This window comes from Chinchilla lanigera, unplaced genomic scaffold (genome assembly GCF_000276665.1).
Source record: "Chinchilla lanigera isolate Chin_1 unplaced genomic scaffold, ChiLan1.0 scaffold00014, whole genome shotgun sequence".
In the NCBI taxonomy this organism is placed as follows: Eukaryota; Metazoa; Chordata; class Mammalia; order Rodentia; family Chinchillidae; genus Chinchilla; species Chinchilla lanigera.
Genome location: NW_004955415.1, coordinates 18,073,243 through 18,087,476, shown reverse-complemented (window position 1 = coordinate 18,087,476; position 14,234 = coordinate 18,073,243). Strand labels below are relative to the sequence as shown.

Here is a 14,234-nt window from a genome sequence, read left to right as displayed (position 1 = left end):
TTTATGGCAAGAGTACTTCATAGATGGTGCTGGGACTTCATGTTGCATTGGGCACATATTGACAGTATTAGTAAAGTTAAGTAGGAACAGTTGGTTGATGTGGTAACACTAAATTTCTCAATTAAGAAAATCTCCACTTTTGCATTATCATTTAATCTGTGGGAGGATACATTTGAGTTTTAAGATGAATAATGATCTTGCCTGAACCATATCTCATTGTGCATTTCAGAATGGTGAATTTCTAATTCTGTGATTTAGAGTAAAAGAGAAAAGAACTTAAATTTTGAAAAAGTACACACAGTAAATTTGTATTTGTAATTTAAAAACAGCTGTATTATATGTGAGTTGGGGAAAAAAGCTGGACTTCTGTTATCTAAATTTCTAAAATGTAGCTTTTTTCAAATTTTATTGTTCTTCTATTAAAATTGAATTCCTAGCTTCCTCATATCTGTATTAGGGAAAAAGGCAGTAGGCCTGGAAGAGTACCCATTTACCTTTTGTAATAACTGTGAGTCCATAAACCACGAAGCAGTCAAGTACCAGTTACTTAGACAGCAGAGTGCATGGGATACATTAAAACCCACATATGGACAAGCTCAGGAGAGAGATTTCCATTAGAAGCCAGAGTCTTTGAGACTCAATCTTTTAAGAATCTAAAACAAGTCTTTCTTTGGCCATCCTGTACTTAGAGGCAGAAAGTTATAGTAAGTTCATGGTTTGGGTTGTTCATTATAATGGGTTGTTCTATTTGGAGAGCAAATCATTGTAATTACATTTTTTGCTGAACACTTACTTTTATCTTTTAATAGTTTGAGTCCAAGGAAAACTGGTGTAAGACTTGTTAATCAGTGGGGACTAGCACGTTTCATGATGGCTTTCTTAAAAATATAGCTTCACACTTAAGTCATTTGTTATCCTGCTGTATATTCGTGGCATTATTTAAATTAGAAGAGTTAAAACAGGCTTATGATCAATTCATAAACCTAATGTTTAACCTAATGTAGTCTTTCTCTCTTAGAATGTAGACTACAGCTACTTTTCCATTGTGACTGGATCGAGACTAAAGAAAGAGAAAGATTGATTAATGGTGTAGTCAGGGTTTGTAAGGGAATAGATTTAACACGGGACACATACCTTTATAGGATTATCTTTCATATTCACCCAACAAGTCAAATGCAGACTAGTGCAGGAGATCTGTCCATGCGCGAGAGACCCAAAGAATCTAGTCAAGGGCCTGGATCCCACGGCAGTGTCCCCATGAGTAAGGCCAAAGGCCTAGAGCCCACGGCAGTGTTCCCTGGGAGTCCAGCTGGAGGCCTAGAGCCCTGGCATTGGCTCATACAAGTTTAATCAGGAAGCCTAGGAATCCATGACAGAAGATAGAGTCTATACTGGAAAGCCCAGGGGCCAGTGCTACGGCCTGGGGAATCTGCGCCAACAGCCTTAGGGGTCTGTATGGGATGCTGAGAGATGTGCACTGGAGCCAGGAACCTACGCCCAAGACAAGGGCAGAGGACCAGAGCTCCCCAAAGAGAGCAGCAACTATCACCCGTGACAGTGAGAGTTTTTGTCCAGAAAGTCAGCGCAACAGAGCTTCTGCTGGGAAATCAGCAGCATGCAATCTTCCCCTCCTGATCTCATTCTATGCCGTTCTGGCAGCAATCCTCAGGGGGCTCTTCCATGCCCAGAACCACACTCAGTTCAGCTGGCTGCCCTACGCAAGTTGCCCATTAATTAATCCACCACAGTTAATGAATATCTTAGAAGCATTTATTGTTGATTCATAGTTTTATGTAAATATAACCTAAGTGTGCTCATCAAAGAGAAAAAAGAACCCTCTGTCTCATAGTCTATTGAAATAGTGAAGAAGAAAGGTCTAATACAATTATTATATTATGTATTAGGGAAAATTTTAAGGCAGAAGCTCTAAAATTCTTTTTAAATGATAAAAACTTTAAAATTGCAGCTCATAAATAAATATTAGGAGGCACAATTCTACCTACATGATTATTTTAATAGCCTAGAGAATGTTGTTATGGGCCATATACCAACATTTTGGTTAAGGTCAAATATATGATGGTGAACCATCTTAGTTGGTTGTATAAGTACACCTTGTGGTGTTCACACAACATACCAAACAAGGCAAGTGCAGAACATGTTCCTATCTTTAAGCAGTGCATGACTATATGCTCTTGACTATGCTATTTTTTGTTTAATGAAAATAAAACAAAATTTCATAACAAAATGATAAGAGAATGACAATACTAAATGTAATGGTTTCACTGATCTTTAAGTAGGGCTTAAATAACGTATTTACTCAATGAATTTGTGTTCTACCATGTGCCAGTCCTGTTCAGATACAAATGATGCATAGGTGAATAATGAAATCAGAAGCTTGGCTCATCATTTATATTCTAGTGAAAGAGATGAGTAGTAACAAAAATAAGATGGAAAATAATGCCAGATGGTGGGAGGAACCACTATTTTTATTTTCATAAACAAAAATGTGGAACATAATGGGAGCCTCCTTTTTTTAGACAGGGTGGCCAGGGAAGGACTGTTTAACCAGAGATCTTGATAAATTGAGTCAGTGAACTTCAGCAGGCTTTGAGGGAGGAAATATTTTAGAAGAGGAAAAACCATGTGTAGGTGGGTGTATATTTGGCTGAGTTGAGAAGAAATACTGACAAGTCAGTATGGTATTTGAGATGAAGAGGGACAGGGAGGTAACTGGGGTCTTATTGGTTATGGCAGGGAGTTTACATTTTATAAGAACTGTGATAGGAAGAAAACTGCTGGAAAGATTGAACAGGGGAGTGACATGATTTAAAAGTTTTCCTTGAGTAGGGTGCAAAACATTGACCACAGGGGGTCAGAAATGGAAAGTAGGAGAATGGTTGGGAGGTTAGTGCAGTAACCAGAAGCAGAAGATGGTGCCTTGGGGTAGTAGTCATAGTGCTTAAGTGGTTGGATTTGAGACAGGGATTTCTTTTTTATTTCTTTCTATTTCTTTTTTATTTTTTAAAGAGAATAAAAAATAATAAAATACATTAGAAATGATAAGAATTTCACTAAACAAAATGATAGGAATTCAACAGTGGTTGTTATATTGCATATTGTTGTCTTCAAATTAGTTACTCATATTACCAGATAGGAGCATGTAAAATTGGTAAAAAAAATGAAAAAGAAAAAAATTAAACATTAACTATTCCTTTCAATAAACCGATAGAAATCAGCAGTACAATTATCCCAGCTATTCTTGTATATTTTTTTTTCCCTTCCTTCTTTCTTTTCTCCTTTCGATCATCCCAGTTGTCCCTTCCTTTTGAGCAGTTTGTTTCCCTTTCACAATATCTATTGTAACTTTGGGATTTCATTTACTCAAGACAAGGATTTCTGATGGATCAGTTGGTTGTAGGATGTGGTGGGAAGAGAGGAGATGGAGAGGACTGAAGAGGCGCAAGTTTGAGACAACAGTATTAAATTCAGAAAGTCAACTAGACATCCACATAGAGGTGAACTAGACAGATAAATTTGAAGACTATCAATGTAGATGGTTCAGGCTAGGGGAAGAATTGAGATTACCTAGGGCGGTAGCGGTGAACCTATGGCACTCAGCCAAGTTACCCCAGCCAAGGTTTGATAAATAATCAGCATGCATACACATAATTGTGCAAAAGCATGTCAAATAAAAACTTTTACCTTTCAATACAGAGCTGTTTGTATCATTGAAAGCTCTGTTACTGTGTTTTTCTTTTAAGACAAAAGATGTTAATGTATGAGTTGTTTTTTCAGAACTAAAACCTCAGTATTTGGGTTTAATTATAGTGTTGGCACTTTACCATGGATAAGTGGGTTTGGGTCTCTAAAAAGCTTGCCACCACTGACCTGGGGGGTGGTGCTAGAGAAGCCAGAACAGGGACAGTTGAACATTTGAAGCAAAATGAGCTGCAGCAGTAGAGAAGTAGCCAGTGAGAAAAGACAGAGAAGGGAGCGGGAGGGAGACTCGAAGCTGAGTAAAGAGACAAGGCCTCTCCTGGGCCTTGTCTCTATTCTTAGAAACAATTTAAGTATTTACGTTTACAAAACCTAACATTCTCAGTGAGCAATGGAAACCATCAATAACGTTATTTCCCCCCAAGTTGAGCACTTCCCTGGGTACTTTTGTATATACCTTTCTTTTTGGTTATAGCTCTCTACTGGTACATTCTTTGATCCAGGCTGCCTTGCCGCAAGAGTGCTAGACAGGGAAATTTCTTTTTTTTTTCTCTGTAAGACCGTTTAAAATGAGGGGAGAGCAAGCACTTATCAATTATTGACACATACTTTTTAGTTATGCCTGTAGTACTTCCATCAGCACATCTCATTATAGATTGTTTTATATATTTTAAATACATGTATTTCACAGTGATCAAAACTAGGGGTTTTAGACATGGTGAGTTTTTGTAGCTGAGATGTAGAAGTCAAGGAAAAGACAGACCTTGGTTACATTACACTGCCTGTTTAGTACTCAGTAGATGGCTCAGTTGAGCTGTCTTTACAAAATTAAATTTAATGGGTATATATTTGAACCTTGTGTTCCATGCAGATAAGCTTTGTTGTCAAGGATGGGAAAACAGCAGCTGCTCATATGTCATCACCTGTGGGTGATGGCTCTGCCACTACATTAGAGGAAAGCCAGGCCCCTTCCATTGCCAAGAGTAAATATTGTGCTAAAATACAATTTAATATTGAGCGTGGTGGCACATGCCTGTAATACCAGCACTCAGGAGGCTGAGGCTGGATGACCACTGCAAGTTTGTGGCCAGCCTGAACTACATAGTGAGACCTTGTCTCAAAAAACAACAACAACAACAACAACAACAACAAACAAAGCCAGTTTCATATAGTCCATATATAGTTTAGTACACTTTAGTCAGTGTTACATTTTTAATTTTATAATTATAAAAGCTAATCTGTTTTTTCCCCCAGTACTGGGGACTGAACCCTAGGGTGCTCTATCTTGGGGCTGTATTCTCAGCCTTTTTTATATTTTGAGGACCTAAACTTGTGATTTTCTTGCCTCAGCCCTCTCAGTGGCAGGACTGCAGGTGTGCACTGCTGTGCCCAGCCACTTTCTCTGCTTTCTTAGGAGTGAACTTAATATCTGCTGCATATCAAAATGTAATTTCCTAACATAATTTTTTTTCTCTAAGATTTCTTGATTTTCTTTTTTGTATGTGTATCTTTAAGGTTTATGAGAAATAAAAATATTTTATATATTCTGAATTTATGACTCTTTTACATTACACTGCAGTGTTCATTTTTAAATGGAAGTTACATGCCAGGTGTGGTGGCCCATGACTGTAATACTGGCACTTGGGAAGCTGAGGCAGGAGGATCACTGTGAGTTCATGGCCAGCCTGGTCTACACAGTGAGTTCAAGGTCAGCCTGTGAACTACATGTAACGACCCTGTCTCAAAAAAATAAACAGAAATCAAAAGAACAAAGAAAAGGGAAAAGGAGCTTACCGGAAAGTGAAAAGGAAATTTTGGGAGACTGTGGACGCTCAGGAGTGCACTTGCTACCGTAATTTCTGAAGCTTGCTGTGGTACATCATTTCATTCTGGAACTGGCTGCTGCCATGCTCTTTGCAAAGTCTAAGTCTTGCAAAATCCACACTATACTCTTTCTTAAACCCTCAGGCCATAGCCTCAGGTGCTTGGCTCTTCTGAGGTGGCCCCTTTTTAAAACCTTGTAGCAGCATGCAAGCTACAGCAATACTGGAGCACTAAGAGTGACACCTACGGCTTTTTGATGGCTTTAAGTCTCTCAGAAGTGACATTTACTTGAGGTGAATTTCCTGTGATGTCAGATATACAAGGGCTTAAGGAATGTGTCACAATACTCGGATGATGTCCTCTGTTTAAGATTTTGTTGGTTTTACTGAATATATCATTGATGATGTATTGTTCTCAACAGGAAACTGAGTTCATCTGAGTCAGATGCTGCAACCTTATTAATATTCCATGTGGGTTGTCGTTCAAGGACATACTGGCAAACATAAATGAAAGCAATTTTGAGATAGAATGAACAGTGTTCTTTGTTTTAGATGTATCTTAATTGGTGGCCTTGTAAATTGGTACAGTGGTTACAGAAAACAACACAGGAATTCATATCAGGAGCTATAAAATTCTTGTAGCCTTAATATAGCAATTTTGGAACTAGATGTCCTATTATTATTCTTTCAGCCTGAACTGGAAAGATGTAGAGAAAATTTAAGAGGCCATCTGTCACTTTTTCTCCTTATTTTCTTTTTATTTGTTAATTTTCACCAGTACATTATTTGTGTGTATATAATTTGTTTCCTTAAATAGTATGCAGTTTTTCAAGGACTTGGTTTCTGTCTCCTACATTCTTTTATTTAATCAGAGATTTAAATATAGAAAATTATATCTAGAATGTATTTAGTAATCATCATATGTCAGGCACCGAATTCTGTATGCTTCTTTTAAATATAAATCGTTTAATGCTAAAATACTGTGAGATAGAAAATATGACACCATATATAATAAGAAAACTGAAGCCCAGAGAAATTAACTATTCCAGATTAAAAACTACTACAAGGTAGAAGTAGGGTTTTACTGTAGACCTGCTGCTCCCTGAATCTAGAAATATTCTTTTGTGTATTGTGTGAAAAACATGTCCTATGAAATAATTTTGTACTTTATGTATTTACTTTATATTATCGCTATAGCCAGTGAAGGTTAAGACCATATACAGAATTTTATAGAATAAGTTAAGAAAGTTTCTCTGAGTATAGCTAACATTTATTAGAACTCCTGTTTTATTTTGATAAAAATAAAATCTAAGTAAAAAGCTTTTAAAAATGAGACACATTGTTTTGTTCATTCCATAAATGGTCATATAAAGAAAGCACACTTGCCCAGCTCCGTTACTCTCTTTTGATAAAATTTTAGGTGAGTGTAAATAACCATACCTAGGAAAAAAAATGACATATGGCATTACTTGTAAACCAGAGGCACTTAGTAATTTGTAAGCATTTAGAAATACCTTACTTCTCCTGGCATTTGAAATTGGAATCTCTTCAGAGTGCACTGGTTCCCCATGGTGGAGTTCTAGGCAGGGCTGGATGTGAAGATGCCCTCAGAGAGAGGCGCTTGCTAAAATCTTCAGCTTACCTCTCTTCAGGTCACAAAGGTCCCTTGTGTTTTTGTCACTGATCATGCAACTGTAAAAAAAAGTATACAGTAACAGATATAAATAGTAAATGTTTGTGTGTTTGTCTATTTATGACATTGACCTACTGCTCATAGCACTGTTTCCTCTTAAGTACCTTAGGGATGCTTTAGAGGCCATTTGGTCTGATAGTAGGAAAAAAGAGTCTTTGTTTACAAAGACTCATCATTAATCAAAAACTACTCCACTGAATATGGATTAATTGATAAAATGGGTAAAAGCAAATTTTCCATATTAGTAAAACTGAAGTATTTAAATTTCAGATGACCACAGAGATGTGCAGTTTGAGTAACTTGATTTGAATAGCCATTTGATTTTGTCCATCTTCTTCAGTGGGAAAGGTAAAAATGGTCAGAAATGTTAAAATAATAGCTCCTAGTTTTCTGTGCTGGGTTTTTTCACTTTCTCCTCACTTAATTCTTGGTGCCCTCCAAGATAGATTTTATTAGTGAGTATTGCTTATTTGTAAGCATGTAAAGGGCAGGGATCTGTTCTGTACTTGCAATCTCATTAGGTTTTTTTCCTTTTTTTTTTTTTTTTTTTTGGTTTTTCTCCGGTACCGAGAACCGAACTCAGGACCTTGCGCTTACCAGGCAGGCGCTTTTGCCGCTGAGCTAAATCCCCAGCCCCCTCATTAGGTTTTTGTTGTGTGCCCCTTTGTCTTGTTATCTTTTCTCAGTATAGAGTTGCAATTATGATTATTGGGTGCAACCCTTTTTCTCTGCCACTAGACTTTAATACGAGCACTGAGAACCAAAACTATGCCTGCTTTGTTCATCTAAGTGTCTTGAGCAGTTGCTGAAACAAAAAAGTTCTTAGTAAATATTTGCTGAGTGACTAAGGGATTTATTTTCTTTGCCTTTCCATATACGTAGTATAGCATTTGATACTGTATATACTTAGTGTTCAGTATAGGTTTGCTAAGACAAATTGAAAAAAAATGTGATTCCTGTGTCTATATATTCCCTTTACAGTAATTGTGAATTTTATAAGTGAGCAAAGATTATATGCAACCTTAGATGTGTCTTTTTTTCTACTGTTCTTCAATTGACACTAATAATATCTATGATTTTTTGAGAACATTATTTTTTAGAACATTATTATGTGCCAGGTATCATGCTAACCTCTCAGTGTGCTTAATCTTATCTAACTTCAGAACAATTTAGTTTATTTGAATATACCCATTTTACAGAGGATGTGATTGAGACTCAGAAAGGTCAAATAATTTATCCAAAACCATTAAGTGAGTACAGAGGGAAGTTAGTATTTAACCCAGACTGTATATTTTTATATCCTATCTTTTATCCTTCATACAATCCAAAGTGATACACAAACCAGCAAACTCCAGGGTAACTCATGGAAGGTAAGTTGTATGTCATTGACTGCAAAGTGTTGGGTAAGTAAATAAAAAAAAACAATAGGTGTGATCCAGTAATTGCAGTGATTTTGATAATATGGTTATGAAAGTAGCCTGAGGATGCTTTTTCTTGGAACTTAGGTTATGGGCTTGGTTTACTCTGAATTTTTATTAACTTTTTTTTTTAATACTTCTTTTAGGTTTGAGCGGCCGTTTCTTTGTCACCACCCTCCCAGCCTTTTTTCAGTAAGTTTAAATAATTTTTTGGTCTTGTAAAGATTAAAAATCAGTATATATATATATATATATATATATATGTCCCAGGAATTCTGAAATGTTTTCTGTGACACTCATTTAGCACAGTAGGAGGAGAGAAAAACTGCGCCACTCTGAATGGTACTGGCAAAAGAGGAAATGCCTGGAGTGCTATGGAGAAAGAGGACCTTCATTTCAGGCAGGGAAAATGGGGAGGAGGACCCAGAGACTTTTCTCATGATTTAAAAGGTGGGGAATTATTAATAGGTAAATAGAGATGGATTAAGCTGACAAGGCAGAGACCTTCCTAGATAAAGGAAGTGGCACATTCAAGCACAGGAGAAAAGGACACCTGAGAATTGTAACTTTCTTTATGGCTGGCCTGTAGTGTGTGGTTGGATCGTGCTGGGTGATAAGGCTGCCTGAGTGATAAGGCTAGTGAGGCCCAGATAGTGTTAGTGGGAAGAAAAAGGAAGGGGTGGATTTCCAAAATACTTAGGAGGTAGGATTATTGGGGTTTGGTGACTGATTACCCATGAGAAGGAAGAGTTTTATGATGATTATGAACAAGCCATGTTAGTAATTGCTGTTGTTGGCCTACACGATAAGGAAGCCTTAGGATAAGATGAGGTTTGGGAGGTAAAGCCAGAATGGAGAAGAAGCGTGAAGTGCCTATGTCAATTCCAGATAGAGAAATTTAGGTTACAGTTTGATGTCATAATCTGAAACTCAGAAGAGATATCTAGCCTGGAGATGGATATAGGGAATTTCTCAGCATTAAGGTACAGAGCATTTGAAATATTCCTGTATTTACAGAGAGCACATACAGTGGAGGAGAAACAGGTAAAGGATAGAACCTGGAATTGACCACATTAGAACGTCTATCTTCAGTGAGTGAAGGAACTGGGAAAGGATTGTCAGAGTAGTAGGAAGAAGTACAGAAGACTCAGGACTTAAAAGTCAAACTAATGACTTTTAGTCTCTCAGTGGTGGAGCACTTGCCTAACATGTTCAAGGCCCTGGGGTCTGTCCCCTACATCTGGGAGGAAGGGTCAGGCTAAAAGAAAAAGGCGGCAATGTTCAGTAGTGGACACTGGCCATGAACAGGTGAATGGAAAACACCCCCTAAGTGCTCCATGGATATGGCACTTAGGAATCACTGGAGACCCTCACTCTGAGCAGGTTCACTGGTGTCCTGGGGGCAGAACCCCCAGGCTCACTGAGTAGTGAACAAATGCTGAAGAAGAGAAAGTGGGTGATGCAATCCTTTCCCCTGGGACGCTTTACTGTGGAGATGAGGACAGGGCGGGAGGGGTAAGGGGGATGTGAGATGGAGCAGAATTGGTGTTGATTTTGAGCTGAGGGACTTGAACAATATCAATTTGGAAATGTGGATACAATTTTTAACTTGAAAACAATGGCTATTTTATTATGATACAAAAGTAAAAGTAATTGGTAGCAAATAATAAAAAACAACTTGATAGATTAAGGATCATCGTGAACTTATGTTTACAAATTCTGTAATGATAAAGTGGAATGTTTAATACTTTTCAGCTTTCAAATTTCTTATTTGTAACTAAAATTTCTGCATGCCTTCTGATTTATGCTGAACTATAATTTTCTTCATTTTATCCAATTGAAAATTTTCGTGCCATTCACATATGTGGCCAATAGTTACTTTACTATTTGTCATCTGCAACACCTGTTATTTCAGCTCATTTATTTTCTGCTTTTTGTTTTAATCTGTAGTGCAAAAGATGGAATATTCCGCCGCTACCGAGGCCCAGGAATCTTTGAAGATCTACAGAATTACATCTTAGAGAAGAAATGGCAATCAGTTGAGCCTCTGACTGGTTGGAAGTCCCCAGCTTCTCTAACGTAACTCATTAATTTTTTGACAATACAGTACTATAAATAAAACAGTGGTATCAAGTTAGTCTGTAGAACTTAAGAATCTGCATTTTCTTCTATAATCACTGCTGGTTACCGAACTGGCCCATGTCCATGCTTGGCCTGAGTAGTATTTCTGGTTTTGTGGACTCATGTATGTTTCAGGTAGTTTTTAATCAGCTGAGAGTTAAGTTGCCGGATTTGTGTGGGTAACAAAAAGCTTTTCTTTCAGCGTTTGCTCAAAGTTATAACAAGTTTACAAAACTTGGTATTGAACATCAGTTGCTATTTTCCTTGTGAATGGCTCTTTCTTGAATTATAATCTGTGAGGGAATTGCTATTGTATCTTACATGGAAAATAAAACCTATGATGTTTTTGGCCACCTTGCACAGTATTGTTGGGGTTAGTTTTGGCTATGGTGATAAACTGTAATACCTGGTGTAGTAGATAAAGCTGAACCATAACTTTTTTCTCAGTTGGTTTTAATTTTGAATGGTCATATTTGTAATGAATTTTATTTTAGCCTATTTAGGTGTAAGAACTATCCCTACTAGCATAGGAGCAGCTGGTATGTTTCAGGAATAAATAATCTAATGGCATGTATATTAATACTCAGGAAGCATAGAGTTTACTCTAAAAGCAGCTCACTTCTAGCATTTCATTCCTTAAATAGGTGCACACTGGGGGCTGGGGATTTAGCTCAGCGGCAAAAGCATCTGCCTGGCAAGCACAAGGTCATGAGTTCGGTTCCTGGTACCGGAGAAAAACCAAAAAAAAAAAACAAAACAAAACAAAACAAAAAAAATAGGTGCACACTGATTTTACATCAGATATTTTAGGTGCTAGGCATTTATCAGTGAACAAGACAGTCATGGCCCTTCAACTCCCCTCAGATAAATTTGAGTAAATAAATAATTTGAGTAGCACAGATTAAGAAAAAGTCAAGGACACAAAGAATAATAATCTAGATGGCGCAGTTAAAGATCAATGTACTTTACTAAAAAAGGGAGAAACTGGAGTCTGAGGCCCACCTTAGGTAGGGTTGTAAGGAGAAGTTGCTCTGAGGGGAAGATCAGAAGTGAGACCTGAAGGATAGAAAGAACTGGCCTGGGTAAGGAGTAGGGAGAGAGATGTTTTCCGGAAGAATACGGCATACACGTAAGCCTTAGCTTGGGAAAGAAACAGGTGTGCCTGTGGAGGCCAGTGCCAAGCACAGGGAGTCCAGCGACAGGGAGGAGCAGTGGCACGAATTGCGTGAGAGCCAGATAATATGGACTGTGGCCACAGTGAGGGACTTGACAGTTACCAGCACATGCAGTGAGAAGCTGACTCTTGAGAGAAGCGAGTCAAGAGGGGGAGAATGAATGAGGAGGGAGAGAGGCTTGTGTGGTGTCCCGCTTCCCCATGCTAGAGGAGGGTGGCAGCAGCAGAGGTGGAGAATGAGTGCATTTAAAATACGTTTTACACACCTGCCCGGGATGAAGAGCAGGAGGATGCTCAAGTAAAAACTCTGGGTTTTCATGTTTGAGTACTTGGTGCATCTGCTACTGATTTGGGCAAGAGCAAGTCAGGGATTCTGTTTGGATTTGAGAAGTTTGAGATGCAGACTTTGTAAAGCTATGGAACATGAAGAGTGTGGGTCTTCATGGAGAATTCAGGAGCATTAGGTGGTGCTCAGAGCCTTAGGAGGGAAGGAGGGGAACGCAGAGAAAAAGAGGCATGCTTGGGATTGATCCATGAGCCGCTCCCAGATGACGAAGTTGGGTAGAGAATGAGTCAGCACAAGGAAACCAAAAACAATTACTAATGAGACAGGCAGAAAAGAAGAATGCACCATTTCCTAGAAGCCAGATAAAGGGTGCTCAAGAAAGAAAAAGTAACTACCTGTACCCAGTGTTAACCTGGAGGGGAAAGACCAGGTCTGGACCTGGACATAGGATAAAGCAAGGTGAGGTCATCCTGGCCTTGACTAGCAGTCATAGTGCAGCGGTGAGGGTTGAAGTCAAGTTTGAATGGGTTAAAGATGTGATGCAGAAGAAGAAATGGCAAGTTAGGACCCCTCTTGGGAGAAGTTTGTGCATTGCTCTTTTTAAAAGGTGGAAACCAGCAGAGCATGTTTGCCTGCTGAGGAGACTTAATGCAGCAGAGACAGAGAAATTGCTAATGTAGAGGGAACAAATGACATAAAGAAGCAAGTCATTAACAGAGCAGGAGGATAGGATTCAAGTACGAGTGGAAGAATTGGACTATGGTAGGGCAGATGGACTTTCCTGCTGAAACGAGAAGGTGCATGCGAGTGTGCATGAGGCTTAGATTTGGTGGTGGGATGGCTTCTGATTTCACAGTGATACGTGAAGAGTGTTTGTTGGCTGAGAGTCCTTGGGAAGGAAGGGGTGTATAACATTTAAAGAGAGGGAAAAGGAAATGAACTATATCTCAGAGCCTAAATATGCAAGACTGGGCAATATTGAGCCTTCCCTTGTACTTGGGAGTCAGCTAGGTATGAGATCTTTCCCTAGAGATGTTCAGCTGCTTGGCATTGGGGTTTTGCCCAGTATGGAAAATGAAGGGATAAAGAGCCAACGAATGAGAATGTATTTTCAGCAAAGTGAGTCATGTGATGACCTCAGAATCTAAACTCTGTAAAAGCAGAGATGAGTCTAGGAGAGAACAGTAAACAGCGACAAATAGGAGGATCAGTGGAGGGGAAGTACCACCAACCCAAGTTTTGTTTTGCTTTGTTTTTCATAGCACATATAGCCAGTATTTCCCTTCTTTCTCTGTTTTTTTTAGGATGTCTGGAATGGCTGGCCTTTTTAGCATCTCTGGCAAGATTTGGGTAAGTAATCTTAAATAAAGTCATTATAATTCTATTTGCAGAGGGATCTTTAAGGACAGAAGTATAGCTTTTAGTTATTTATTTATTTATTATTTTTTAATTATTTAAATTTTTTTTTTGTACCAAGAATTGAACTTACAACCTTGCATTTGCCAGGCAGGTATTTGTGCTGCTGAGCTATATATCCCCAGCCCCCAGAAATGTAGCTTTTAAAGAAAAGGAAAATGCACATTTATAAATACTGTCATAATTCCACTTTGATCTTAGGATACACAACTACTCTCAGGCACGGTGAACCACTGGTAATGTGTCTGTGTACAGAAGGGCATAATTTGAGCAGTGCCCTATAGCAAGTATGTTGAAGTCATACTTTGTTACATCAGTACTGGAGTCCTTATCAAAGGAGAAGGGCTTATGTTCCAATGGTAACATAAGATCAAAGATCACCTAAGCCTAAAAGTAGTTCTGTATGTCAGCAGTCAATGAACTACAGCCTGTGGCTGGGCTTCCTATTTTTGTAAACAAAGCTTTATTTGAACACTTCTGTTGCCTATGACTACTTTTGTACTATAGTTGTGTTGAGTAAGTTGTTACAGAGGCACAGAGAGCTGTGACTTGCTAGTTTAGTTAGTTACTATCTAACCTTTAGGAG

General features: G+C 38.4%; 1 protein-coding gene across 1 annotated transcript in view; it reads left to right on the top strand.

The window, feature by feature from the left end:
- Tmx4 (thioredoxin-related transmembrane protein 4) overlaps nt 1-14,234 on the top strand; it is a 45,449-nt gene that overhangs the window by 13,229 nt on the left and 17,986 nt on the right. The window contains exons 3-5 of the mRNA XM_005380861.2: nt 8,798-8,843; nt 10,602-10,730; nt 13,537-13,582. Coding sequence (XP_005380918.1) covers nt 8,798-8,843; nt 10,602-10,730; nt 13,537-13,582 — 221 coding nt within the window. The remainder of the gene's footprint in view (nt 1-8,797; nt 8,844-10,601; nt 10,731-13,536; nt 13,583-14,234) is intronic.